Source organism: Bombina bombina, chromosome 3 (assembly GCF_027579735.1).
Source record: "Bombina bombina isolate aBomBom1 chromosome 3, aBomBom1.pri, whole genome shotgun sequence".
NCBI classification, from domain to species: domain Eukaryota; kingdom Metazoa; phylum Chordata; class Amphibia; order Anura; family Bombinatoridae; genus Bombina; species Bombina bombina.
In genome coordinates, this window is record NC_069501.1 from 634,153,946 (window position 1) to 634,181,429 (window position 27,484).

General features: G+C 39.3%; 1 protein-coding gene across 1 annotated transcript in view; it reads left to right on the plus strand.

The window, feature by feature from the left end:
• Positions 1–27,484, plus strand: part of LOC128652460 (uncharacterized) — a 186,002-nt gene that overhangs the window by 126,786 nt on the left and 31,732 nt on the right. Inside the window, exons 6-8 of the mRNA XM_053705398.1 lie at positions 2,729–2,763; positions 18,565–18,668; positions 18,799–18,970. Of these exons, the coding sequence (XP_053561373.1) occupies positions 2,729–2,763; positions 18,565–18,668; positions 18,799–18,970 (311 nt within the window). The remainder of the gene's footprint in view (positions 1–2,728; positions 2,764–18,564; positions 18,669–18,798; positions 18,971–27,484) is intronic.

The window sequence follows — 27,484 nt, forward strand, 5'->3', positions numbered from 1 at the left end:
TTACATCTAACACTACACTATCATTAAATAAATGACCTAAACTACCTACAATTAATTACAATTAAATTCAATAAACTAAATTACGAGAAAAAAAAACACTAAATTACAGAAAATATTTTTTTTACAAGAAGTTTAAACTAATTACACCTAATCTAAGCCCCCTAATAAAATAAAAAAGCCCCCCAAAATAATAAAATGCCCTACCCTATACTAAATTACAAATAGTCCTTAAAAGGGCCTTTGCGGGGCATTGCCCCAAAGTAATCAGCTCTTTTACCTGTAAAAAAAGAATACAATACCCCCCCAACATTACAACCCACCCCCCACACACCCCTACTCTAAAACCCACCCAATACCCCCTTAAAAAAACCTAACACTACCCCATTGGAGATTCTACCTTGAGCCGTCTTCACCCAGCCGGGCACAAGTGGTCATCCGATCCAGCCAGAAGTCTTCATCCGATGGGGCAGAAGAGGACATCCAGACCGGCAAAAGTCTTCATCCTATCCTGGCAGAAGAGGACATCCGGACCGGGAGAAGGCTTCATCCAAGCGGCATCTTCTATCTTCATCCATCCGACGAGGAGCAACTCCATCTTGAAGACATCCGGCGTGGAGCATCCTTCCAGCACGACGACTAACGACGAATGACGGTTCCTTTAAATGACGTCATCCAAGAAGAAGAATCGGAATTAAGGTAGGAAATATCTGATTGGTTGATTTAATCAGCCAATCGGATTGAGCTTCAATCCGATTGGCTGATTGGATCAGCCAATAGAATGAGAGGTCAATTCTATTGGCTGATCCAATCAGCCAATCGGATTGAACTTCAATCCGATTGGCTGATTAAATCAACTAATCAGATTTTTCCTACCTTAATTCTGATTGGCTGATAGAATTCTATCAGCCAATCGGAATTCGAGGGACGCCATATTGGATGACGTCATTTAAAGGAACCGTCATTCGTCGTTAGTCGTCGTGCTGGAAGGATGCTCCGCACCGGATGTCTTCAAGATGGAGTCGCTCCTCGTCGGATGGATGAAGATAGAAGATGCCGCTTGGATGAAGCCTTCTCCCGGTCCGGATGTCCTCTTCTGCCAGGATAGGATGAAGACTTCTGCCAGTCTGGATGTCCTCTTCTGCCCCATCGGATGAAGACTTCTGGCCGGATCGAATGACCACTTGTGCCCAGCTGGGTGAAGACGGCTCAAGGTAGGGTGATCTTCAATGGGGTAGTGTTAGGTTTTTTAAGGGGGTATTGGGTGGGTTTTAGAGTAGGGGTGTGTGGGTGGTGGGTTGTAATGTTGGGGGGGTATTGTATTCTTTTTTACAGGTAAAAGAGCTGATTACTTTGGGGCAATGCCCCGCAAAAGGCCTTTTTAAGGGCTATTTGTAATTTAGTATAGGGTAGGGCATTTTATTATTTTGGGGGGCTTTTTTATTTTATTAGGGGGCTTAGATTAGGTTTAATTAGTTTAAACTTCTTGTAATTTTTTTTCTGTAATTTAGTGGGGGGGGGGGGGGTTCCGTAATTTAGTTTATTGAATTTAATTGTAATTAATTGTAGGTAGTTTAGGTAATAAGTTTAATGATAGTGTAGTGTTAGGTGTAAGTGTAACTTAGGTTAGGATTTATTTTACAGGTAATTTTGTACTTATTTTAGCTAGGTAGCTATTAAATAGTTAATAGCTATTGTACCTAGTTAAAACAAATACAAAGTTGCCTGTAAAATAAAAATAAATCATAAGCTAGCTACAATGTAACTATTAGTTATATTGTAGCTATCTTATGGTTTATTTTATAGGTAAGTATTTAGTTTTAAATAGGAATAATTTATTTAATAGTAGTTATTTTATTTAGATGTATTTAAATTATATTTAAATTAGGGGGGTGTTAGGGTTAGGGTTAGACCTAGGTTTAGGGGTTAATAACTTTATTATAGTGGCGGCGACGTTGGCGGTGGCAGATTAGGGGTTCATTAATTTAATATAGTTGCGGCCACGTTGGGGGGGGGGCAGATTAGTGGTTAATAACTATAATGTAGGTGGCGGCGATGTTGGGGGCAGCAGATTAGGGGTTTATAAGTATAATGTAGGTGGCGGCGGTGTCTGGAGCGGCAGATTAGGGGTTAATAATATAATGTAGGTATTGGCGATGTCGGGGGCGGCAGATTAGGGGTTAATAAGTGTAAGATTAGGGGTATTTAGACTTGGGGTTCATGTTAGGGTGTTAGGTGCAGACATATTTTTTCTTTCCCCATAGGAAACAATGGTGCTGCGTTAGGAGCTGAACGCTGCTTTTTTGCACGTGTTAGGTTCTTTTTCAGCCAGCTCAGCCCCATTGTTTCCTATGGGGAAATCGTGCACGAGCATGTTTAGCCAGCTTACCGCTACCGTAAGCAACGCTGGTATTGAGGTAAGATGTGGAGCTAAATTCTGCTCAACGCTCACCTTTTTGCGGCTGTAATACCAGCGTTGGCTTAAGGGAGCGGTGGAAAAAAAAGGAGCGTTAGAGCCGCAAGCCTTAAAGACAAAAACTCGTAATCTAGCCGCAAGTCTTAATAATTAGAAATGTAATGTTTCCAATTATATATTTAACATCCTCTTTGTACTCCACTTAATGGTGTCCAGCAATGATAAGCTGTGTTAATTACTTGTGTGATTCCACTAGGATTATTTTTTGTTACAATATGTATCTGCAATGAAATATTAATTTGTGCCTTTTATTAGCAGGATATTCGGGGAGCTGTCTCCAAGGCTCTTAGGTAGGTACAGTTATTCCTCATGGTAACACTAAAATGCAATGTTTATGTTGTTCCTTATTTGCACATTATTATTATTAAATCTCATGTATGTCATGTAGTTAATATACAGATGTGGTTTAGTTTTGAGGCTCATACGTTAAAGGGATATAAAACCTAAAAAAATATTTTGTGAGTCCGACAGAGCATAACATTTTTTTAAAGTTTCTACTTTACTTCTATTGTCAATTTTTCTTTGTTCCCATGATATTCTGTGTTGAAAAGATACCTAGGTAGGCATCTGGAACACTACATGGCAGGGAATAGTGCTGCCATCTAGTGCTCTTGCAAATGGATAACATTCTTGCAAAACTGCTGTCATAAAGTATTCCAGAAATGGGCCAGCTCCTAAGCTTACATCCCTGCTTTTCAACAAAAGATACAGACAGAACAAAGAAAAATTGATAATAGAAGTAAATTAGAAAGTTGTTTAAAATTGCATGCTCTATCTGAATCATGAAAAAAAAATTGGGTTTCATAACCCTTTAAGATTGTCATAAACGGATATACATTTGCAAGCATTGTACAGTAAGACTTAAAGCCAGATTCTCTAAAGCTGTCTTGTCTAGTGAGATTCTATAAGATGCCTTGTCAGTATTATCCCTTAGGGATTTTTTAAAGGCAATTTTTAAAATTCACTGCTTTCTGTGGGCAAGATTACATATGCGGTTTCGCCTGCAAAAGCCGAAGTCGTCGGTTTTTAGTCGGATATTGCCATCACATATACGGCGCCGCATATAAATGTGGCGCATATATTTCACTCGTCGCCCGCAAATTGTACTCCCATAATCTAACATAGAACTGCGTTGCAAATCTGTATCACATATTCAGTGCAAGGACTTACACGGCAAAAATGGAGAAATTTTACTCCATTTTCACCTCACCACAAATAGGCAGGCGCAGCAAGCCTTGCGCTGAAAATGTGAGCACCATAACTCCCTGAAAATATTCAACTAACACCTAACGCATGCGCAATATCTACCTGTCAATATGCCTAATTAAACTATTAACCTTTAATCCGCCAAACCCCCACATCACAATCTACCTATTAACCCCTAATCCGCCAAACCCCACATCTCAAAATATCTTATAAACCTATTAACCCCTAATCCGCCAAACCCCCACAAAGCAATAAACCTAATAAACCTATTAACCCCTAATCCACCAAACCCTCACAACGCAATAAACTTAATAAATCTATTAACCCCTAAACCTCCAAACCCTCACAACGCAATAAACCTAATAATTCTATTAACTCCTAAACCGCCAACCCACCACAACTCAAATAACTAATTAAATTACTAAACCCCTTAATCTAAAATAACAAAAAATAGAAAAGCCTAACATTACAGAAAATAATAAACCAAATGATCAAAAATTAAACAATTAAACCTAATCCCTATGAAAATAAAAAAGCCTCACCAAAATAATTACACCCCCTAATCTAAACAAAACTACCAATAGCCCTTAAAAGGGCCTTTTGTAGGGAATTGCCCTGCGATAAACAGCTATTTTACCTATAAAAAATACTAAGTACCCCCTAACAGTAAAACCCCCTACCCACCAAACCCCTCAAAATAAAATAAACCTAACACTTAAAAAACCTAAACTACCCATTGCCCCTAAATGGGCATTTGTATGGGCATTGCCCTTAAAATGGCATTCAGCTCTTTTACTGCTCTTAAAATGGCATTAAGCTTTTTTACGAGTGCCCATGAAATCCCTAATCTAAATAAATAAATAAATAAATCCTAAATCTAGCCCCCAAAGGGGAATCATCGTTCGTGAAGTCCGGCGGTGAAGTCTTCTTCCAAGCAGCGATATCTTCTTCCATCGCGACGACCTCTTCCATCTTCATCCAGGACCAAGCCGGCGTGGAGCGGAGGTGACCGCGGAACAGAAGACCGGTGACCACGGAGCTATCGAGCGTGGAGATCCTCTTCGTACGATCACCACCGCACACTGAGGATTGAATTCAAGGTACCCGTTTAAATATAGGGTACCTTACATTCCTATTTGCTGACATTTTCAAAATCAGCCAATAGGATTTCAGTAGCTCTCATCCTATTGGCTGATTTTAAAATGTCAGCCAATAGGAATGCAAAGTACCCCATATTTAAATGGGTACCTTGAATTCAAACCTCAGTGTGCGGCGGTGATCGTACGAAGAGGATCTCCACGCTTGATGGCTCCGCAGTCGCTGGTCTTCTGTTCCGCAGTCACCTCTGCACAGCGCCGGCTTGGTCCTGGATGAAGATAGAAGAGGTCGCCGTGATGGAAGAAGATATCGCCGCTTGGAGGAAGACTTCACCGCTTGGCAGGAGACTTTCTCTGCCGGACTTCAGGAACGGTGAGTTCCTATTTGGGGGTTAGATTTAGGATTTTTTTTATTTTTTTAGGTTTTTTTTTTTTTAGATTAGGGATTTCATGGGCACTCGTAAAAGAGCTGAATGCCCTTTTTAGGGCAATGCCCATACAAATGCCCCTTTAGGGGCAATGGGTAGTTTAGTTTTTTTAGTGTTAGGTTTATTGTATTTTGGGGGGTGTGGTGGTTGAGGAGTTTTACTGTTAGGGGGGACATAGTATTTTTTATAAATAATTTTTTTTAGATTAATTTAATTCAATCTTATTTTTTATTTATTTTTAAATATGCTAGGCTTTTTTCATTTTACTTGTAACTTAGTATTTTTTTATTTTTATTTTAGGTATGTGAGGTTAATTTAGGGGGTGTAAGGTTAGGGGGCTTAGTAATTAAATTAGTCATTTGCGTTGTGGGGGTTGGCGGGTTAGGGGTTAATAGGTTAATTAGGTTTAATGCACTTGGGGTGGTTGGCGGTTTAGGGGTTACTAGTGTTGATAGGTACTTTGTGTTGTGGGGGGTTGGCGCATTATGGGTTAATAGTTTTGTTAGGTATCCCCTATTTCCCTTCTCCCTCTTGCTTCAAAGCTTCTCGAAAAACTAGTATATGCACGCCTATCCCATTTCCTTACGTTAAACTCCCTTCTTGACCCACTGCAACCTGGATTTCGTCCCTATCACTTCACAGAGACAGCTATTGTTAAGGTCACCAACAACCTACTTACAGCAAAATCAAAAGGCCACTTCTCTCTGCTTATCCTCCATGATCTGTCCGCAGCCTTTGACACTGTCGACCACCCTCTTTTGCTCCAAACCCTCCAATCCTTCGGCATCTGTGACACAGCCCTTTCATGGCTCTCTTCCTACCTATCAAACCGTACCTTCAGTGTAGCCTTCTCTGGGGCCTCCTCTGCCCCATCACCACTTCCTGTCGGAGTACCGCAAGGCTCTGTCCTCGGTCCCCTTCTCTTCTCAATCTATACGTCATCACTAGGCTCCCTAATTAAGTCCCACGGCTTACAATATCATTTGTATGCCGATGACACCCAAATTTACAGACCTATCTCTTTCCTTGCTAACCCGTGTCACTAACTGTCTTTCTCACATCTCTTCCTGGATGTCCTCCCACTACCTCAAGCTAAAGCTCTCCAAAACTGAGCTCCTCATTTCCCCCCCTTCTTCCAAAATCTCCACCCCCAATATCTCTATAACTGTTGACAACTCCATCATTACCCCTACCCTGCATGCCTGATGTCTCGGGGTCACATTTGACTCAGATCTTTTCTTCACTCCTCACATTCAGTCCTTGGCTAAAGCCTGCCGCTTCCACCTTAAAAACATCTCCAAAATTAGACACAAGACACAACTAAGATTTTAATCCACTCTCTCATTCTTTCCCGCCTTGATTACTCCGACTCTGTCCTCTCTGGTCTCCCCACCTGCCGCCTAACTCCCTTACAATCCATAATGAATGCCTCTGCCAGACTCATCTTCTTTACACGTCGCTCTTCATCTGCTGCTCCTCTCTGCCAATCCCTTCACTGGCTTCCTCTTGCCTCTAGGATCAAACACAAAATTCTCACTCTGACATACAAAGCCCTCAACTGCACTGCTTCCCCCTATATCTCAGACCTTGTCTCCAGATACTCTCCCTCCCGTCCCCTTCGCTCTGCTCATGACCTCCTACTCTCCTCCTCTCTGGTTACCTCATCGCACTCCCATTTACAGGACTTCTCCAGACTGGCTCCCATCTTGTGGAACTCTCTGCCTCGCCCCACAAGACTCTCCCCTAGTTTTGAAAGCTTCAAGCGCTCCCTAAAGACTCTACTGTTCAAGGATGCATACAACCTATGTTAACCTTACTTTATACCAGTTCCACTCCTCCATTGCTATCCCTTGAACCCCCTTAGCATGTAAGACTAAGAGTCCAGCTGTTTGTAGATCACCTTCTTAAGAGTGGATTACAACAGTGCAACTCTTGACAGGGCCCTCTACCCATTTGATACCTTTAATTGTTTTGTTGTACTCCCCTTTGTTTATAGCGCTGCGGAATCTGTTGGCCCTCTACAAATGACCGATAATAATAATAATAATAATAATAATAATAATAAACTAAATACAATTACCTAAATTACAAAAAGAAACAAACACTAAATTACACAAAATAAAAAACAAATTACAAGATATTTAAACTAATTACACCTAATCTAATAGCCTTATCAAAATAACCCCCCTAAAATAAAAAAAACCCCAGCCTAAACTAAACTACCAATAGCCCTTAAAAGGGCCTTTTGTGGGGCATTGCCCCAAAGAAATCAGCTCTTTTACCTGTAAAAAAAATACAAAAAATCCCCAACAGTAAAACCCACCACCCACACAACCAACCGCCCAAATAAAATCCTAACTAAAAAAACTAAGCTCCCCATTGCCCTGAAAAGGGCATTTGGATGGGCATTGCCCTTAAAAGGGCATTTAGCTCTATTGCAGCCCAAAGCCCTAACCTAAAAATAAAACCCACCCAATAAACCCTTAAGGAAACCTAACACTAACCCCTGAAGATCCACTTGCAGTTTTGAAGAGCCGACATCCATCCTCTGACGCGGAGCATCCTCTTCTTTCCGACGACTAACGAAGAATGAAGGTTCATTTAAGTGACGTAATTTAAGATGGCGTCCCTTAGATTCCGATTGGCTGATAGAATTAAGGTTGAAAAAATCCTATTGGCTGATGCAATAAGCCAATTTGATTGACCTTCAATCCTATTGGCTGATCCAATCAGCCAATAGGATTGAGCTTGCATTCTATTGGCTGTTCCAATCAGCCAATAGAATGCAAGCTCAATCCTATTGGCTGATTGGATCAGCCAATAGGATTGAAGCTCAATCCTATTGGCTGATTGCATCAGCCAATAGGATTTTTTCACCTTTAATTCCGATTGGCTAATAGAATTCTGTCAGCCAATCGGAATTCAAGGGACGCCATCTTGGATGACGTCATTTAAAGAAACCTTAATTCGGGAAGAAGACTTCGATTGAAGAGGATTCTCCGTGCCGGATGCCTTGAAGATGGACCCGCTCCCCTCTGGATGGATGAAGATAGAAGATGCCGTCTGAATGAAGACTTCTGCCCGTCTGGAGGACCACTTCTGCCAGCTTGGATGAAGACTTCTCCCGGGTTTGTTGAGGACTTCTTGCCGCTTGGATGAGGACTTCTCCCGGCTTCGTTGAGGATGGATGTCCGGTCTTCAAAACTGTAAGTGGATCTTCGGGGGTTAGTGTTAGTTTTTTTTAAGGGTTTATTGGGTGGGTTTTATTTTTAGGTTATGGTTTGGGCAGAAAAAGAGCTAACCCCCCCTAAGATAAAAAAAAAAACCTAGCCTAAACGAAACTACCAATAGCCCTTAAAAGGGCCTTTTGCAGGGCATTGCCCCAAAGAAATCAGCTCTTTTACCTGTAAAAAAAATACAAAAAACCCCCAACAGTAAAACCCACCACCCACACAACCAACCGCCCAAATAAAATCCTAACTAAAAAACCTAAGCTCCCCATTGCCCTGAAAAGGGCATTTGGATGGGCATTGCCCTTAAAAGGGCATTTAGCTCTATTTCAGCCCAAAGCCCTAACCTAAAAATAAAACCCACCCAATAAACCCTTAAGAAAACCTAACACTAAACCCTGAAGATCCACTTGCAGTTTTGAAGAGCCGACATCCATCCTCTGACGCGGAGCATCCTCTTCTTTCTGACGACTAACAAAGAATGAAGGTTCATTTAAGTGACGTAATTTAAGATGGCGTCCCTTAGATTCCGATTGTCTGATAGAATTAAGGTTGAAAAAATCCTATTGGCTGATGCAATCAGCCAATATGATTGACCTTCAATCCTATTGGCTGATCCAATCAGCCAATAGGATTGAGTTTGCATTCTATTGGCTGTTCCAATCAGCCAATAGAATGCGAGCTCAATCCTATTGGCTGATTGGATCAGCCAATAGGATTGAAGCTCAATCCTATTGGCTGATTGCATCAGCCAATAGGATTTTTTCAGCTTTAATTCCTATTGGCTAATAGAATTCTATCAGCCAATCGGAATTCAAGGGACGCCATCTTGGATGACATCATTTAAAGAAACCTTAATTCGGTAAGAAGACTTCGATTGAAGAGGATTCTCCGTGCCGGATGCCTTGAAGATGGACCCACTCCGCTCTGGATGGATGAAGATATAAGATGCTGTCTGAATGAAGACTTCTGTTTTTATTTTTAGGTTATGGTTTGGGCAGAAAAAGAGCTAAATGCCCTTTTAAGGGCAATGCCCATCCAAATGCCCTTTTTAGGGCAATAGGGAGCTTAGGTTTTTTTAATTAGGTTTTTATTTGGGGGTTGGTTGTGTGGGTGGTGGGTTTTACTGTTGGGGGTTGTTTGTATTTTTTTTTTACAGACAAAAGAGCTGATTTCTTTGGGGGAATGCCTCGCAAAAGGCCCTTTTAAGGGCTATTGGTAGTTTAGTTTAGGCTAGGTTTTTTTTTTATTTTGGGGGGCTTTTTTATTTTGATAGGGCTATTAGATTAGGTGTAATTAGTTTAAATATCTGATAATTTTTTTTATTTTGTGTAATTTTGTGTTTGTTTGTTTTTTGTAATTTAGGTAATTGTATTTAGTTTATGTAATTTATTTAATTGTTGTGTAATGTTAGGTGTTAGTTTAACTCAGGTTAGGTTTTATTTTACAGGTAAATCTGTATTTATTTGAGCTAGGTAGTTAGTAAATAGTTAATAACTATTTAGTAACTATTCTACCTAGTTAAATTAAATACAAACTTGCCTGTAAAAAAAAAATGAACCTAAGCTGGCTACAATGTAACTATTAGTTATATGGTAGCTATCTTAGGGTTTATTTTATAGGTAAGTATTTAGTTTTAAATAGGAATTATTTAGTTAATGATAGGAATTTTTATTTAGATTTATTTGAATTATATTTAAGTTAGGGGGTGTTAGGGTTAGGGTTAGACTTAGGTTTAGGGGTTAATAAATTTAGTATAGTGGTGGCGACGTTGGGGGCGGCAGATTAAGGGTTAATAACTGTGATGTAGGTGGCAGCGATGTTAAGGGCGGCAGATTAGGGGTTAATAATATTTAACTAGTGTTTGCAATGCGGGAGTACGGCAGTTTAGGGGTTAATATGTTTATTATAGTGGTGGTGACGTTGGGGCGGCAGATTAGGGGTTAATAAGTGTATGTAGGTTGCGGCGACATTGGGGCGGGAGATTAGGGGTTAATAAATATAATGTAGGTGTCGGCAATGTCGTGGGTGGCATATTAGGGGTTAATAAGTGTAAGATTAGGGGTGTTTAGACTCGGGGCTCATGTTAGAGTGTTAGGTGTAAACATAAATTTTGTTTCCCCATAGGAATCAATGGGGCTGCGTTACGGAGCTTTACGCTGCTTTTTCGCAGGTGTTAGACTTTTTTTCAGCCGGCTCTCCCCATTGATGTCTATGGGGAAATCGTGCACGAGCACGTAAAACCAGCTCACCGCAGCTTTCATTAGCGCTGGTATTGGAATCTGGTATGGAGCACAATTTTGCTCTACGCTCACTTCTTGCCTAATAACGCCGGGTTTATGAAAACCTGTATTACCAGCGCTGTAGGGAAGTAAGCGGTGACAATAACGTGCAAGTTAGCACCGAACCCCTCTTACCGCAAAACTCGTAATCTAGCCGCATGTTACTTAATATTGCAAAGGCTATTACACGATCATGTTTTACTTATAATATTGTGATCGCACTGTAGCAAACGTGTTCTGTATTAATATTAATATATATCTTTATATTTATATATCTATTATTATAGAACACGTCTGCTACAGTGCGATCGCAGTATCATAAGTAAAACACGATCGGACAATCGTGATTGCAATATTATGAAATATGAATATTGGGATTTTGTGTTCTCAATTTAATAAAAATATGAATATTCCACATTCTCAAAATAAGTAAAAAAAAAAAAAAAAAGGACACAATACAAGATTTGTACAATCAAGCTTACAGTTTTTTATTTTTAAGATGCCCTTGTAGTTTCAGACTCAGACACCCCAGATTTATCTTCTGAAGGTGAAATCATTTCAGACGATTAGGAGTCTCTTACTAATCAGTAGGGACAATTTATCATATGTCTGTCTGACATGATCCGCTCAGCAAGTCATGTCCGACAGAAATCGCTGAATGCCGACAGCATATGCTGTCGGCATTTAGCATTGCCGACAGCAATGCCGCCCCCTGCAGATACGATCGGGTTGATTGCTGTCTGCCGCTCAGAGGCGGTGGCCCAGTTAAGGAGCAGCGGTCTTAAGACTGCTGCTTCTTAACTTCTGTTTATGGCAAGCCTGCAGGCTCGCGCAGAAACAGATATATTAGGCACCTCCGCAGAGTCAACCTCTTTTATGTTTAAAATTAAACAGACAGCATGTTTAAACCTACAGTGTCTGTCTCTTACATCAGTAGCTCAATGTATGGAAGTATTATGTCTGATGGTTGCTGCTTCAGATTATATTCCCTTTGCACATTTTCATATGTACCCTCTAGCTTTGTAAGCTAACACAATGGTGCAAGGATTACAATCAACTATCTCAAAGAATCATTTGGGTCCCACTGTAAGACAACCTCTATCCTGGTAGATTAATCACCAATCCATTTCTCTGTCAGCGTCCTTCTTGGACAGTAATCTTTACAGACACTAGTCTCTCGGGTGGGGGTCCAGGAGAGTTCAGGGATTTGGTCTCATCGGGAGGCGATGTTACCAATAAATATCCTGGAACTCTGTGCAATCTTCATGTCCCTTCAGAGTTGTCTTCTTCTACAAAGAGAGACTTATGTCAATGTCAGAACAGCAAATTATTATCTATCAAGGGGGACTCGCAGTTCATTAACAATGAATGAGGTGTCACTGATTTTGATTTCGGCAGAGGTCAATCTATGTACAGTTTCTGTGATTCACTCCCAGGAGCGAACAACTGGAAAGCAGATTACATTAGTCAATTATTTCTACATCTATTGGAATAGTCTCTCCATCAAGAAGTTTTCGACCAGATTGTGGAACAATGGGTTATTCCTGAGATAGACCTGATGGATAAACAACAAACTTCCTAGACATTTTTCCATATCTAAGGATCCTCAAGCAGAGTTTGTGGATGCACTAGCAACTCCTTGGTCTTTTCCTCACACTTTCTTCTTTTCATCAGCTGTTCTGATTCCGAGAATCATAGCTTGGATGAAGCGGGAACTCTCCAGCTTGGCCCTGCAAAACTTGAATCTGGTTCAGATGTTTAGTTATCCCAGTGGCTCTTTCCACATCGGCACAAACTTTTTTCTCAAGGTCCAATTTTTTATCTTGGGTCTATCAACTTGAAGGCCTGTAGCTTGAATGCTCAATTTTAATACAAATAGTTTTTTCTGACACAGTGGTGGAAACTTTATTTAAGGCTCGAAAGCCTGTAACTAGAAAAATTGACAACAAAGTTTGGAGAGAGAGAGAAACATGTTTTTTTGCAGGCATTCTTTAAAAATTCAAAGAATTTTCCAATTATTAAAAGATGGTTTAGATAAGGATCTGCAAGCTTTTTGAAAGGTCACATTTTGGATTTTCTTTCGGTTTATACCATAAAAAGATTCCTGACATTCAATCCTTTGTTCAGGCTATAGTCAGGATAAAACTGGTAATCAAACCAATTATTCCTCCTTGGACTCTTAATTTGGTTTTATGAACTTTACAAGTTTATTTTTTTAACCTATGCATGGTTTAGACATTCAGCTTCTGTTTTGAACATTATTGTTTTTTTTAGCAATATCTTCCATCAGAAGAGTTTCTGAATTGTCTGCTATTTCTTGTGAGGATCCTTATCTTACCTTTCATTAAGATAAGGCAATCTTATGGACTCATTATAATGGTTTACTTAAAGTGTAGTTCCTTCATTTTATCCTAGTCCTTAGGAATTCTAAAGTTAGACGTCTGCCCCAAAACACTTTACAGTCCATTCTACTAGGTCAGTCTCCATTTCCTTGGTGTCTGTTAATTAGGTGCCTGCCTTAATTATTATCCTGCCCAATTACTCGTTGACTCCACAGCTTGGGTATTAGACCCCAGGAGTAATAGCTTGTGGACTCTCACCACCTTTATGAAAGAAAACAAAATTTATGTTTGCCTGATAAATTAATTTCTTTCATGGTGGTGAGAGTCCACTAGACCTGCCCACTATAATTTAGTTTTATTGGTGTCAATTCTTGTTTGCACCTCATTTTCACTGCTTTGTCCTTTCCTACCTTTCTACTTCTCCTTTCTAGGCTATATATTAGACTGGGATACCAAAGAGGTAGGAGGGATTAAAAGATCTTTGCCTTCTCCTAGTGGCCAGTAGTTGAATACCATGAGTAATAGCCCATTGACTCTTACTACCATGAAATAAATGTATTTATCAGGTAAGCCTACATATACAGGTAGCCCTCAGTTTACGCCGGGGTTAGGTTCCAGAAGGAATGGTTGTAAATCGAAACCGTTGTAAATTGAAACCCAGTTTATAATGTAAGTCAATGGGAAGAGAGGGAGATAGGATCCAGGCCCCTCTCAAAATTGTCATAAATAACACCTAATACGTTATTTTTAAAGCTTTGAAATGAAGACTTTAAATGCTAAACAGCATTATAAACCTAATAAAATAATCACACAACACAGACTTCACTTGCATTTTTCTACAAACAGTTGTTTCTATGCATTCCAATCTGGACTGATTTATAGACAGGAAGATCTTGTTCCTTTGAAATCTGCTCAATAGGTCTGGTTAAACTGATTAATTTCAGCTTGCTTGGCTTTGCTGCAACACAAGCGGACTGCTCCACCTACTGGCTATTTTAATAAATGCACTGCTTTTCAATTCTTTTCAATAGCAGTCACATGACTGGAAAAAAAGGTTGTTATTCTGAAACGGTGTAAAATGAACCGTTGTAAAACGAGGGCCACCTGTAGTTTACTCTAGAGTAAACAATTTGCCTAACTTCTCTTCATAGTCTAAATCCTCCATTCCCTGTATTAGTTTTGTGGCCCTTCTTTGAACAATTTATTAATATCATTTGTTCATGCACAAATGATAGTTGCAAAATAAATCTGTTAATGCACAAATTATAATTATAAAGCTGTCACGCCATATAAAAGCCTTACATTTAGGTTGCAATATAGTCTTGCATGTTAGATTGATTAAACCAATTTTTCATCTGGATATACCATCCTTTGCAGCCATGGTGCTTATCTTTAACGTTATCATCTTTGAGGAGTCCCAAACTGCATCCCAAAAAGTGTTTTACATTTTGCAACTTTGAAGTTGTGAACACCACAGATAACAACTGGAGGCTTGAATAATGTCTGGCATACAATAGACAGGATATTGTGAGCAAGTCAAACAAATCTACAAATGTGCACCCTCTTCATTTGTTGATTCTGATGACCATTTGTAATGTGTTGGTGTCTCTGCTGGGATGCTAGAGAGGCAGGAATGAGAACACCAGCAATGGGCACCAATTAGCCAATTGAGAAAGTGCAGGAGAGTGCTCCTGAACAGAATATCTATCCATATCATTGTATAATAAAAAAATGGCACAAATGATATGAACAGTAAAACTAGCTTTATTGCAAAAGTCACAAAAGGAAATATAAATGTACACCTCTGGCTCACATAGTGCAGTGCTACCCTAGGTTTAGTGGAGAAAATATATTTTCTGTTTACTTTGGAGACACATTTGAGTAATTTGTGCCTTCAACGTTATCATTTGATGGTTGGCCTTCGTGGTCAACTCAATGCAAATATTATTGGGCTTTTTATAACTTAGGGTCAAAATGGGCTATTCAGGAGACACACCGAGTGGTCTGGCTATTCCATTCAGATGAACCCAACCTATTAATGGCTTCATAAATGGGGATCATAGTTTATTAATGGAAACATTAAAGGGTCATTGTAGTCAACTTTAAAAATAAAGTTCATATTCTTATCTTAAATAAATCAGGGATTTCTTGTCATACTTGCCAAGGTGTGCCCCAATCCACCAATTAACTTAAAGTTAAGGCAGTTGTGCTAATCGGCCAGTGATGACTGGTAGGAAGTACAAACCAATACAGCAGTATTTCAGTTTAATTTTAAACAGCTTTTACTTTCTTGCAAAAAATAATAATAAAAATAATATATATATATATGTGTGTGTGTATGTATATATATATATATATATATATATATATATATACAGTGTATCAAGATGTGTAAATGCTACTTTCATATGCATGATATATTTTTTGCAGTTCCATGTCCGTTTAAATTGTGAATTGAGAAATAGAAGCAGAATAAGTCATTTTTAGTAAAAAAAAATATATCCAGTCTTGTAGAAGCTTCTTTTCTGTCCTTAGTTTTGCACCAGTCAGGGCTCTTTAAATTCTGAAAGGCTTTAGAACATTTGGTTCAGATGATGTGAACCATAGGTGTCCCTTGTGGGTTGTAACCTTTGGAGATGATGCCAGTGTGGCTATTTCAAGTAGGCAGGAGGCACATCAAGTAACAAATATTCTTCTTCCACAAGATTTCTCTGACTAAGTCTCTCAAAAATGAAGATCTTTTAATGAAGATCTTTTAAGATCTTTAAATAAATATGTAATTTAATTAAACAGGATATTGTTTTCTTTCGAGCAATTTGAAGTTATTGTTTTAAAAGATCCCTATTGTGGATTGAGTGGTAATTAGGTGGCTGAGTTCAAATCAGCAACAAGGAAGGTTTTGGTTCTGAGATCACATTTTAATGCTCAACTAAATCTCAGTGAATGTTGAGATCAATTCTTCAGGTTGGGTTTATTTACTGTTATGTGGTTTGTAATGTGTCCAAAATGTAGGACATGGTTTGGATCTCCTTCTATGGCAAACTATATGTGTTTGGAAATCTCAAAAATGCAGATGTTAATGATTATGAATGTCCACGAGTAGGTGGATCAGTCTATAAACATGAATCACTTCTTCATAAACTACTCATTCAGAATTTATCCATATCATTATATTATAAAAAATGGCCACGTATGTAGCATTGAAAGAAGACCTTTCGATGTTGTTAAGAACTTTATTTATAGTATAATTACACAGTACACCTTATACAGTGTAACCATATACCAATGCTTTGTTGGTGGCAAACAATATTTTAGAAGAGGTTGGGAAGATTTGGTACCTTGAAAGATGTTCATTGTCAGATGTTAATGGGCATAATGAAAATAAAAATGCCATGAACACAATGTGTGCTAGGTTCAGTGTGTGCTAGGTTCAGTGTGTGCTAGGTACAGTGTGTGCTAGGTACAGTGTGTGCTAGGTACAGTGTGTACTAGGTGCAATGTGTGCTAGGTGCGATGTGTGCTAGATGTGATGTGTGCTAGATGTGATGTGTGCTAGGTACAATGTGTGCTAGGTACAATGTGTGCTAGGTACAGTGTGTGCTAGGTACAATGTGTGCTAGGTACAATGTGTGCTAGGTACAATGTGTGCTAGGCACAGTGTGTGCTAGGTACAATGTGTGCTAGGTACAACGTGTGCTAGGTACAACGCGTGCTAGGTACAACGCGTGTTAGGTTTAATGTGCGCTAGGTTCATTGTGTGCTAGGTGCTGCATGTGCCAGGTAAGGGGGGTGCCGGGTACGGCGTGTGTTAGGTACGGTGTGAGCTAGGTACAGTTTGAGCGAAGTACAGTGGGTACTAGGTACAATGTGTGCTAGGTACAATGTGTGCTAGGTACAATGTGTGCTAGGTACAATGTGTGCTAGGCACAGTGTGTGCTGGGTGCGGTGTGTGCTGGGTGCAGAGTGTGCTAGGTACAGTGTGTGCTAGGTACAGTGTGTGCTAGGTTCACTGTGTGCTAGGTACTGCATGTGCCAGGCAAGGGAGGTGCCGGTTACGACGTGTGCTAGGTACGGTGTGAACTAGGTACAGCAGGTACTAGGTATCATGTGTGTTGGGTACGGTGTGTGCTGGGTAAGGTGTGTGCTGGGTACAGTGTGTGCTGGGCACAGTGTGTGCTGGGTACAGTGTATGCTGGGTACGGTGTGTGCTAGGTACAGTGCGTGCTAGGTACAATGTGTGCTAGGTGCAGCGCGCGTTAGATGCAATGAGTGCTGGCTACAGTGAGTGCTAGGTTCACTATGTGCCAGGCAAGGTGGGTGCCGGGTACTGCGTGTGCTGAGCATAGTGTTAGCTAGGTACAGTAGGTTCTAGGTACTATGCGTGTTGGGTATAATGTGTGCTAGGTATGATGTGTGCTAGGTACAAGGTATGCTGGGCACAATGTGGGTTAAGCACAGTGTGTGCTAGGTATATTGTGTGCTGGAAACTGTGTGCGCTGGGTATGGTTTATGCTAAACACAATGAGTGAAGTACAGCGAATGTGTGATGGGTACGGCATGTGCTAGGTGTAATGAGGGCCAGGTGTAGTGGGCGTTAGGCACAATAAGTGCTGGGTAAAGTATGTACTAGACACAATGTGCATATTACTTGTCTCTGGAATTAAATCTAATCTATAAGTATCACCCCTCCCCCCCCCCTTATTTCTAGAGCCCACACTAGGGTTCCACCTTGGTGAATTATTTTCACCACATATCCCTGCAATTTACTTATGATATATCAATGTTTGAACAGCTATTGCAATCGGACCTGCGGGTCCGATCCTTTTGTTTGTGTATGTTTGAACAGGGGTCCTGTGTGTCCCCAAGTGTTACCTTTCCCTGCAATTTATCTATGATATATCAATGTTTGAACAGCTATTGCAACCGGACCTGCGTGTCCGATCCTTTTGTTTGTGTATGTTAGATCAGGGGTCCTGCGTGTCCCCAAATGTTACCTCTTATTCTAAAACCGAATAAAAATTCATTTAAAAAAAAAAAAAAAATACCATGAACTTCCTTCCATGGTAACGGCATCATAGGGGTGAGCTTACTATTCTGGTTGTTATTGAAATCACGTTATTATTTTTTTTTAGATTTTATATATTTGTTATGAATAAAGTAAATTAATTATTTGTTTACTGTTTGGTGTGGAATTGGGTTTGCAAAGACTTGAGATTATATCTATGTTAAAAGATTTCATAGAGCAATTCAATGCATTTCCTGCAAAATACAAATTAAACTAAAATTACATTTATTTAAGTTTTTTTCATTAGAAATATTTTAACATTTATTTTCCTGATCTTCCATATGTATGGTGGAAAATTCCTTTTAAAACATTCAACATTGTGGTTACAATATTGATTTAATTTGTGATATTTGTATCACAAAAGCGTTAAAACTATATTATTAAGAATGGAAATACATCAAACTTTTATTTTAATCCAACTTATTGTTTTTGTTTACGTAGCTGAAAGGGATCCTAGGAGTTTCAGAGAAATTTTGCCAATAAGTATAAACGATACAGTACTGAAGTTGTTCTTGCCCGTACGCAACAAGGATAGATCATCAAATGTACGTAATTACTAGTTATTTAAAAACACGAGAAAAAAAATGGAATGCATTTTGCCTTTCATATTAACAATTCACTGCTTTCTCATACGTTATTATGAAAATGTAGTTAAAATGTTATTGTTCTTAGCAGGCTTGGATAGAACAATTTGACCCCCTTGCCGTAAAGCTGACTGTTTCTGTGTTTTATGGTCCTGTGAAGTTACGTTCCAAGACAAACTCTTTGAAACCCAGACTGCTGGAAAAAGCCAAGGAAAATGAAGCCAACAAAAATGAAGTTATTGTATTTACTTTACAATTTAATGGTATAGAATCTTTATATAACCTTTTATTAACCTGAAATATATTAGAAAGATACTAATCTATAATACATCTTTACTCATATAGAATATGTTGTTGTTGTTGTTGCCTACACGTTTTTTTATGCAGAAGAGGCATGTAACTAGATTTGCAGAGCTTTTATTTTCAAAACAATTTCAGTCAATTTTAAAGCCCAGTTGCGGCATAGTTTTCAGATCCTTAACAAAAAGTGTTTAAGTGCCATAATAGTCTAAACAATTTTAAGACTAATGACCCTGCACTACTGTATGTTTATCCCTTGCAAAGGGGTTAAGCACACAGTAGAAGTACCACTCAGGACCTGCAGAGCACTGCTGGTTCAGAGCGGGAACTGACGCTGTTCCAATCAGCAGCACTAGTTACACAGCTGAGTCGAGCGACTAGCGCTACTGATCAGCAATGGTTTCCACTTGGGACAAGAAGTGCTCTGTGGGTTCCATGCAAAACTTTAAGCATGTGTTTAACTCCTTTGCTGGGGTTAAACACATAGCTTTGCTAGAGTTAAAATGACATGCTCTAATGGATTAGATATGGTAAACCACTAGAAAGTGATGCACCATAACTGTAAAAAGCTGACATAAAAATATCACCTGATCATTTCTATGTAAATAAAGGAAGATATTTTACCTCACACTATCTTTAGCTCACCATTGTAAGTGCTCTGTTAACAGTTATACTTCAGCTCCTGTCCAGCTGCAAGTTGAAAAAAATAAAATAAACATTAGCCAATCAGCATCAGTAGTGCTGAAGTCATCTCATGATATTTCATAGTAAACTTCCTTAAACTGAATAGAAAAATAACATGACTGTGCCTGCACATGCCAGATGCACGCTTCCTTGCAGTCCTGGGACTAGCATCCTGATTACAGCAGGGTGTGAATACTTAGGAAATGTTGAGTTCATATCTTCCTTTTCTTTATACAGATGTTATTTTCTAGTCATCTTTTTATAGGTATGCTACAACACTTTCTAGTGCTTCAACATTTGGGTATCATGTCCCTTTAGTACCTGTTTTCAGTATAGAAACTTGGAGGTCTCCTAAAACTGACAGATACAATAGCCCTTTCATACCTCTTTTTAGGTTACAGTAAATTGCCTATGACCCCTTTGTTTACTATGGAAGGGAAATGCTCATTTACATCTGTGAGATTAACCATATTGCAATCTGATTCCATCCACACCACTGCTAAACCATCTGAATACCATTTGTATCTAGATATGATGGGCATACTGGCATGATTGCTCAATTTCAGTATTGTCACTTTAAATATTTTACAAGTATTGTTTTTAACAAAATTTATATTTATTGTTTGTAAATGCCCCGAATGCTGCAGTTTCCGCACGAGCCTTCAGGCTCGCTGGAAACAAAAGTTAAGAAGCAGCGGTCTTAAGACTGCTGCTCCTTAACTTGTCCACCACTGAGGTGGCGGACAGCAATCATCCCAATCAGATACGATCTGGATGATTGACACCCCCTGCCGATTGTCTGCGAATGTGCAGGGGGCGGTATTGCACAAGCATTTCACGAGAAATGTTTGTGCAATTATAAATGCAGACAGCGTGTGCTGTCGGCATTTATCGATGTGTAGCGGACATGATCCGCTACAGCGGATCATGTCCACCCGCACAATGTTAAATTGGCCCCTAAGGGTATCTATTAAAAGCACTTATGATAGCTTCTTATACTGGATTTTAACAGTACTGAAACTGTAAAGTGTGAACCTTCTCCCTCACAACATGCTATCTGCCTAAAAGACGTTCAAATAAGATTGCACCTTCATGACCGGGTTTCTATAAGGAATGTGCCTTTATGCACACTAAGCCCAAGCACATTCACAACAGTGCAATTTAATGTACTTGTTGGACATAGTATGTATGAAGGTGCGTCCCCTATAAAAAAACGTGTTTATAAAAAGATGCTTTTTAATCTTTTTTTATGATATGTAAGTAAAGATGGTTTTAATAGAAGCATCTTTTGTTTTAAACAATATACTTAGGGCCAATATTAGCATTTGCAGGGTCCTGGGTAAGACAAATTTGCAGGGCCCTCCATCCCAGCCCCTTATTTCCCACCCCTGTTAGCTCCACCCCTGTATGCCCCATCCACTGTATGGCCCACCCCATGGCAACCCAAAGTTTTTCCCCTTAAACTAGAACACACAGGAGTAAGATGCACTTTATCCCTCCCCAAATCACAGGCAGTAATCACCTATGTATGATTGCATAGGAATGGGAAAAAGGGATTTCAATGAAACGTCAGGGACGTAAGCTCTGAAATTAACCAAGGGGACAAACTTAAACTGATTGTAAAGTTTAACGATTTAAAGCCCAGTATTTAAAAATAACCTTAAAAACAGGTGCACTTTAAGTCATTAAACTTTACTAAGACGCTTCTTTTTTTAAATACTTAACGTTTCATTACAGGAAAACATACTGCTGATCCTCCGCCCGCATCTCCTTCTGTATTGAGCATATCGATGGCAAATCTGGCTTCCTCCAACCTTTGCATGCCCCACAAGCCAAAGGGGGCACGCAGCAATTGGAGGAAGCCGGATTCTTCATCGTCATCGATATGCTCAATACAGAAGGAGATGCGGGCGGAGGATCAGCAGTATGTTTACCGTAGTGAAATGGTAAGTATTTTAAGAAAGAAGCGTCTTAGTAAAGTTTAATGACTTAAAGTGCACCTGTTTTTAAGATTTTTTTTTTAAATACTGGGTTTTAAATCATTAAACTTTACAATAACTTTAAGTTTGTCCCCTTGGTTAATTTCAGAGCTTACGTCCCTGACGTTTCATTGAAATCCCTTTTTCCCTTTCCTATACAATCATACATAGGTGATTACTGCCTGTGATTTGGGGAGGGATAAAGTGCATCTTACTCCTGTGTGTTCTACTTTACCTGTGTTTAAGATTATTTTTAAATACTGGGCTTTAATTCATTAAACTTTACCATCACTTTAAGCACACCACTCCAAAATGTGATCTGGAAGGGAGAATTAAAAGTAACACTGACTGGCACAGAAGTCATGTTTTATCATGCATATTAAAACCACCCTACAAACAGTATCCAGCCACTCTGCAAACATATTTCTCCTTTACAGAAGGTTACAATGTTTTTGAAACTAATAGGAAGTTTGTGTTATATCAGATTACTGGCTGATAAGAACAACTCCTGCAGTTCTTTGGAGAACTAGTATTTAAAGCAAAAAATGGCTCTTTAAAGAGACTGTGAAAACAAAATGAATCTATCATGATTCACATATGATCAGCCATTTTAAAGAAAATGCCAGTTTATTTCTGTTATCAAAATTATTTTGTTCTTTTGCTATTCTTTGTTAAAGAGTAGACTCAGGAGCATCAGTGTACTACTCGGAGTTAGCTGAACACATCATGTGTGCCAATGACAAGAGACATATATGTGCAGTCACCAATCGCCAGCTAGCTTCCAGCAGTGCCATGTTGCTCCTGAGCCTACCTAGGGATGCTCGTCAACACAGGACACCAAGCAAACAAATTTAAGAATGTTAATAAATTGGAGAGTTGCATGTTCTGTCTGAATTATTGTATGTTTAATTTTGACTTTACTGTCTCTTTAAAATGTAACAAACATGTCTTTAAAGTCCCTTTAAATGCTTGCAACGTTTGCTTAGCTTTTGAATAGGTTATCACTTTTGTCCTCTGTATTAGTGTAACGAACCTTCATGGACTGTTGTGTCTTGTTGCACCTTTATATTTGATAACTTGTGTTAATTTAAACTTTATTAGCCAAGAATTATGAGCTTGCTTTTAAAAACACGAGTCCAGCATTTGTAAGAAAACATCTGTATGTAGCTTAAGATCAGTTGGTTATATTTTACTGTCATATGAATTTACTTACAGCAGGCAGTCTTGCAAAATAATGTTATGCAGTAAATTCATGGTTGAACAACTAGGCTCCTGCATCAAGTAGACCACTAAGAATGGTGAACTTCATACGGATGTCACAAATAGGCACCACGTCCATGCTCAGGCCCCTCCACCTCCCTCTTTCTGTCTTCACCTGTTGTGTGCACCTGCCTTTCCTGTGCAGCCATGGCTAATAACAGGTAGGGCCTGTCTGCAGCACCAAGAGGTGCCAAAGAAGCACAAGCTCTGAGCACACAAAAGTTCCAGTTTGAGATGGGCACGAAGGGCAATGTGGGTTAGTATACTACCTCACCTGATCTGGTGTTTCAGGCCCTGTTCCCCTCTCTCACTCACAGCAGTGTCCTAAGAAGTGAAAGAATTACCATGACCACTATGCACAACCATTTGGCGCTTGTCATATCTATCTTTCCTTTATTGGATTCCTGATGCAGGCTCCTTCCAATGCTGTCTACTTTTTGGTGTATACTTTCTGTGGCCCTGCAAGTACAACAAGTACATAATAAAAATATAATGCAATGCCACTTACTTTTTTTCTGACAAATTTAGATTTTTTTTTCAATTTCCTGGCCCCCTGAATCATGTGGCAGCCATCAGCCAATCACTGACTCATATACTTATACACTGTGAACTCTTGCACATGCTCAGTAGCAGCTGGTGCCTTAGAAAGTGTGCTGTGCACAATTTGATAATGGAAGTAAATTGGGAAGTTTCTTAAAACTGCATGCTTTATCTAAATCATAAAATCCTATGGCTTAGCATGGGTTTTTACATGGGAACACCGAATTATCTGAGCGGCATACAATGCTTTGCATTTTTAAACTTGCATGAATTTAAATGTGGGCCTAGAATAGCAATGTAGTGAGTTGACAGTAACATGCTAATTATTCTAAAAGATTATGTGCTTTTTTATTTTTACCATGTTGATATAATGGCAAAATAGATGCTTGGTGTCTTGAGTTCTGATAATGTAAGGCTCATTATAGTGATAGAATGGCATGCTATAATTTATTAGATAGCCCAGATGGGGCAGCTGGTGTTGTGGGTGTGGTTGGGTGGAGCTGGAGTGGGAAAGCAAGGAATGGCTACCTTTGGTGGGGGACAATGCACCCCACCTCTTTAATGCCCATCTTGGTGTTTCATTTTAAATATTGTGAGGCATTATGTTTATATTACAGTATACAGAGAAACATATTTGCTTTGTTCACTTGGTATTCTTTGTTGAAAGCTAAACCTAGAAAGGCTCATATGCTTATTTCTATAACCTTGAAGACCGTCTCTTATCTCAATGCATTTAACAGTTTTTCAAAACTAGAGGGCGTTATCTCAAGTGTGCCATATAGATAACATTGTGCTCACTTCTGTGGAGTTACTTATTATAGGCACTGATTGGCTAACTCTGTCAAAAGAACTGAAATAAGAGGCCAGTCTGCAGAGGCTTACATACAAGGTAATCACATAGGTAAAAAGTGTATTTCTATAACTATGTTGATTATGCAAAACTGGGGAATGGCTAATAAAGGGATTATTTATCTTTTTAAACAATAAAAATATTGTACTAGACTGTCCGTTTAAGAGACTGCTAATAAGCCTGATGTTATGCAGTGTATTTGAAACAAGATATTTAATATAGGAGATTTCTTTAAAATAAGTAATCCTAAAGTTTACATTTTTAATTATGTTTCATTGTTGTTGTGTCTTTCTGAGCATTGCTTCTCCCTTCTTCAGTCTCACAATATGCATTGCATATGCCCTGATTTTACTGGACAAAGCTCTTGCGTGAAGTTTAAAGAGACACTGTACTATAAAATTGGTTTCAAATTAATATGTTCCAAGTGACTTGTTATACCTACTGCAAGGTATTAAATATATGGGAAACCATTTATGTTTATTTCTGTATTTTAAATAGCTGTGTGTGTTTTTTTATTAAAACGATCATCTAGGACATGTCCCATAAAAATGGTCTGAGCTTGCAAGTATTTATGTTCAGTATTGAAATGCTAATTATGGATAGGATGTTGAATAAACACAAGCAGCTATTTGACATACAAAATCTCTCTCTCCCTCATAACCCCCCACCCCACCCACACACACACACACATACTGGGAGATTAATCAGTGTTATTGTTTTCTATTAACATAGATTTTCTTCAGAGAAAATGTTTGTTACTCATATTTTAAAAATTGAGAGACACCGCTATCCACAAAGACCCCTGACGCTCGTTTCAAAAGCGTTATGTGAAACACAAGTCAGGGGTCCTTGTGGAGAGCGGTGTCTCTCAATTTTTAATGAGCTTTTTGAATACAGTTAAAAATGATATTTTGGATTAGAGGCTATCACTTTATCTAGTTGATAGTAGCGCATACCTTCTGTACTCAGTGGGATTTACTTACCCTAAAATATTTTGTTTAGTTAGCTTTAACCTCAGCATTGCCAGAAAATATATTAATAACAGGGCAAGGAAAAATAATACAACTCCCGCTATAGAAGGAGTTTAGCCACTCAGGTCACAGATAGCTTTATTTTCAGCCTCAGGGATATTCCCCTACGATTCCTTCCAGTTTAACTGTTCAACTTAAGTGATTTTAATTTTGAATGACAACAACACTAACACACGGCTAGATTACGAGTTTGGCGTTAGCCATAAAAAGCAGCGTTAAGGGGTCCTAACGCTGCTTTTTAATGCCCGCTGGTATTACAAGTTTGGAAGGTACAGGTGTACCGCTCACTTTTCTTCCGCGACTTTTCCATACCGCAAATCCCCTTACGTCAATTGTGTATCCTATCTTTTTAATGGGATTTGGCTAACGCTGGTATTACAAGTCTTGGAAGAAGTGAGCGGTACAGCCTCTACCTCCAAGACTCCTACCGCATATAAAAGTCAGTAGTTAAGAGTTTTATGGGCTAACGCCGGAACATAAAGCTCTTAACTAAAGTGCTAAAAAGTACACTAACACCCATAAACTACCTATTAACCCCTAAACCGAGGCCCCCCACATCGCAAAACACTATAATAAAATTATTTAACCCCTAATCTGCAGACCGGACATCGCCGCCACCTACATTATACCTATGAACCCCTAATCTGCTGCCCCTAACATTGCCGACACCTACATTATATTTATTAACCCCTAATCTGCTGCCCCCAACGTCGCCGCCACCTACCTACAATTATTAACCCCTAATCTGCCGACTGGACATCGCCGCCACTATAATAAATGTATTAACCCCTAAACCGCCACACTCCCGCCTCGCAAACACAAGTTACATTTTATTAACCCCTAATCTTCCGACCCCAAAGTCGCCGCTACTATAATAAAGTTATTAACCCCTAAACCTAAGTCTAACCCTAACCCTAACACCCCCCTAACTTAAATCTATTTTTAATAGTTACATTGTAGCTATTTTAGGATTTATTTTTATTTTACAGGCAACTTTGTATTTATTTTAACTAGGCACAATAGTTATTAAATAGTTATTAACTATTTCATAAATACCTAGATAAAATAAATACAAATATACCTGTAAAATAAACCCTAACCTAAGTTACAATTACACCTAACACTACCTACAATTAAATACAATTAAATTAAATAAAATAAATTACGAAAACAAACAAACACTAAATTACAGAAAATAAAAAAGAAATTACAATATTTTAAACTAATTACACCTACTCTAATCCCCCTAATAAAATAAAAAATACCTACCCTACACTAAATTACAAATAGCCTTAAAAAGGGCCTTTTGCGGGGCATTGCCCCAAAGTAATCAGCTCTTTTACCAGCCCTTAAAAGGGCTTTTTGCGGGGCATTGCCCCAAAGTAATCAGCTCTTTTACCTGTAAAAAAAAATACAATACCCCCCCAACATTAAAACCCACCACCCACATACCCCTACTCTAAAACCCACCCAATCCCCCCTTAAAAAAAACTAACACTAACCCCCTGAAGATCACCCTACCTTGAGCCGTCTTCACCCAGTCAGGCCAAACTCTTCATCCAATCTGGCAAGAAGAGGTCCTCCATAGGGTCCGAAGTCTTCATCCTATCCGGGCAGAAGAGGACATCCAGACCGGAAGAAATCTTCATCCAAGCGGCATCTTCTTTCTTCATCCTTCCGGAGCGGAGCGGCACCATCTTCCGATCAGCCAATAAAATGCGAAGTCAATCCGACTGGCTGATTGGATCAACCAATCGGATTTTTCCTACCTTAATTCCGATTGGCTGATAGAATCCTATCAGCCAATCGGAATTCTAGGGACGCCATCTTGGATGACGTCATTTAAAGGAACCGTCATTCATCGTCTAGTCGTCGGGCAAGGAGGATGTTCTGCGTCGGAGGTCTTCAAGATGGTGCCGCTCCGCTCCAGAAGGATGAAGAAAGAAGATGCCGCTTGGATGAAGATTTCTTCCGGTCTGGATGTCCTCTTCTGCCCGGATAGGATGAAGACTTCGGACCCTCTGGAGGACCTCTTCTTGCCGGATTGGATGAAGAGTTCGGCCTGGCTGGGTGAAGACGGCTCAAGGTAGGGTGATCTTCAGGGGGTTAGTGTTAGGTTTTTTAAAGGGGGAT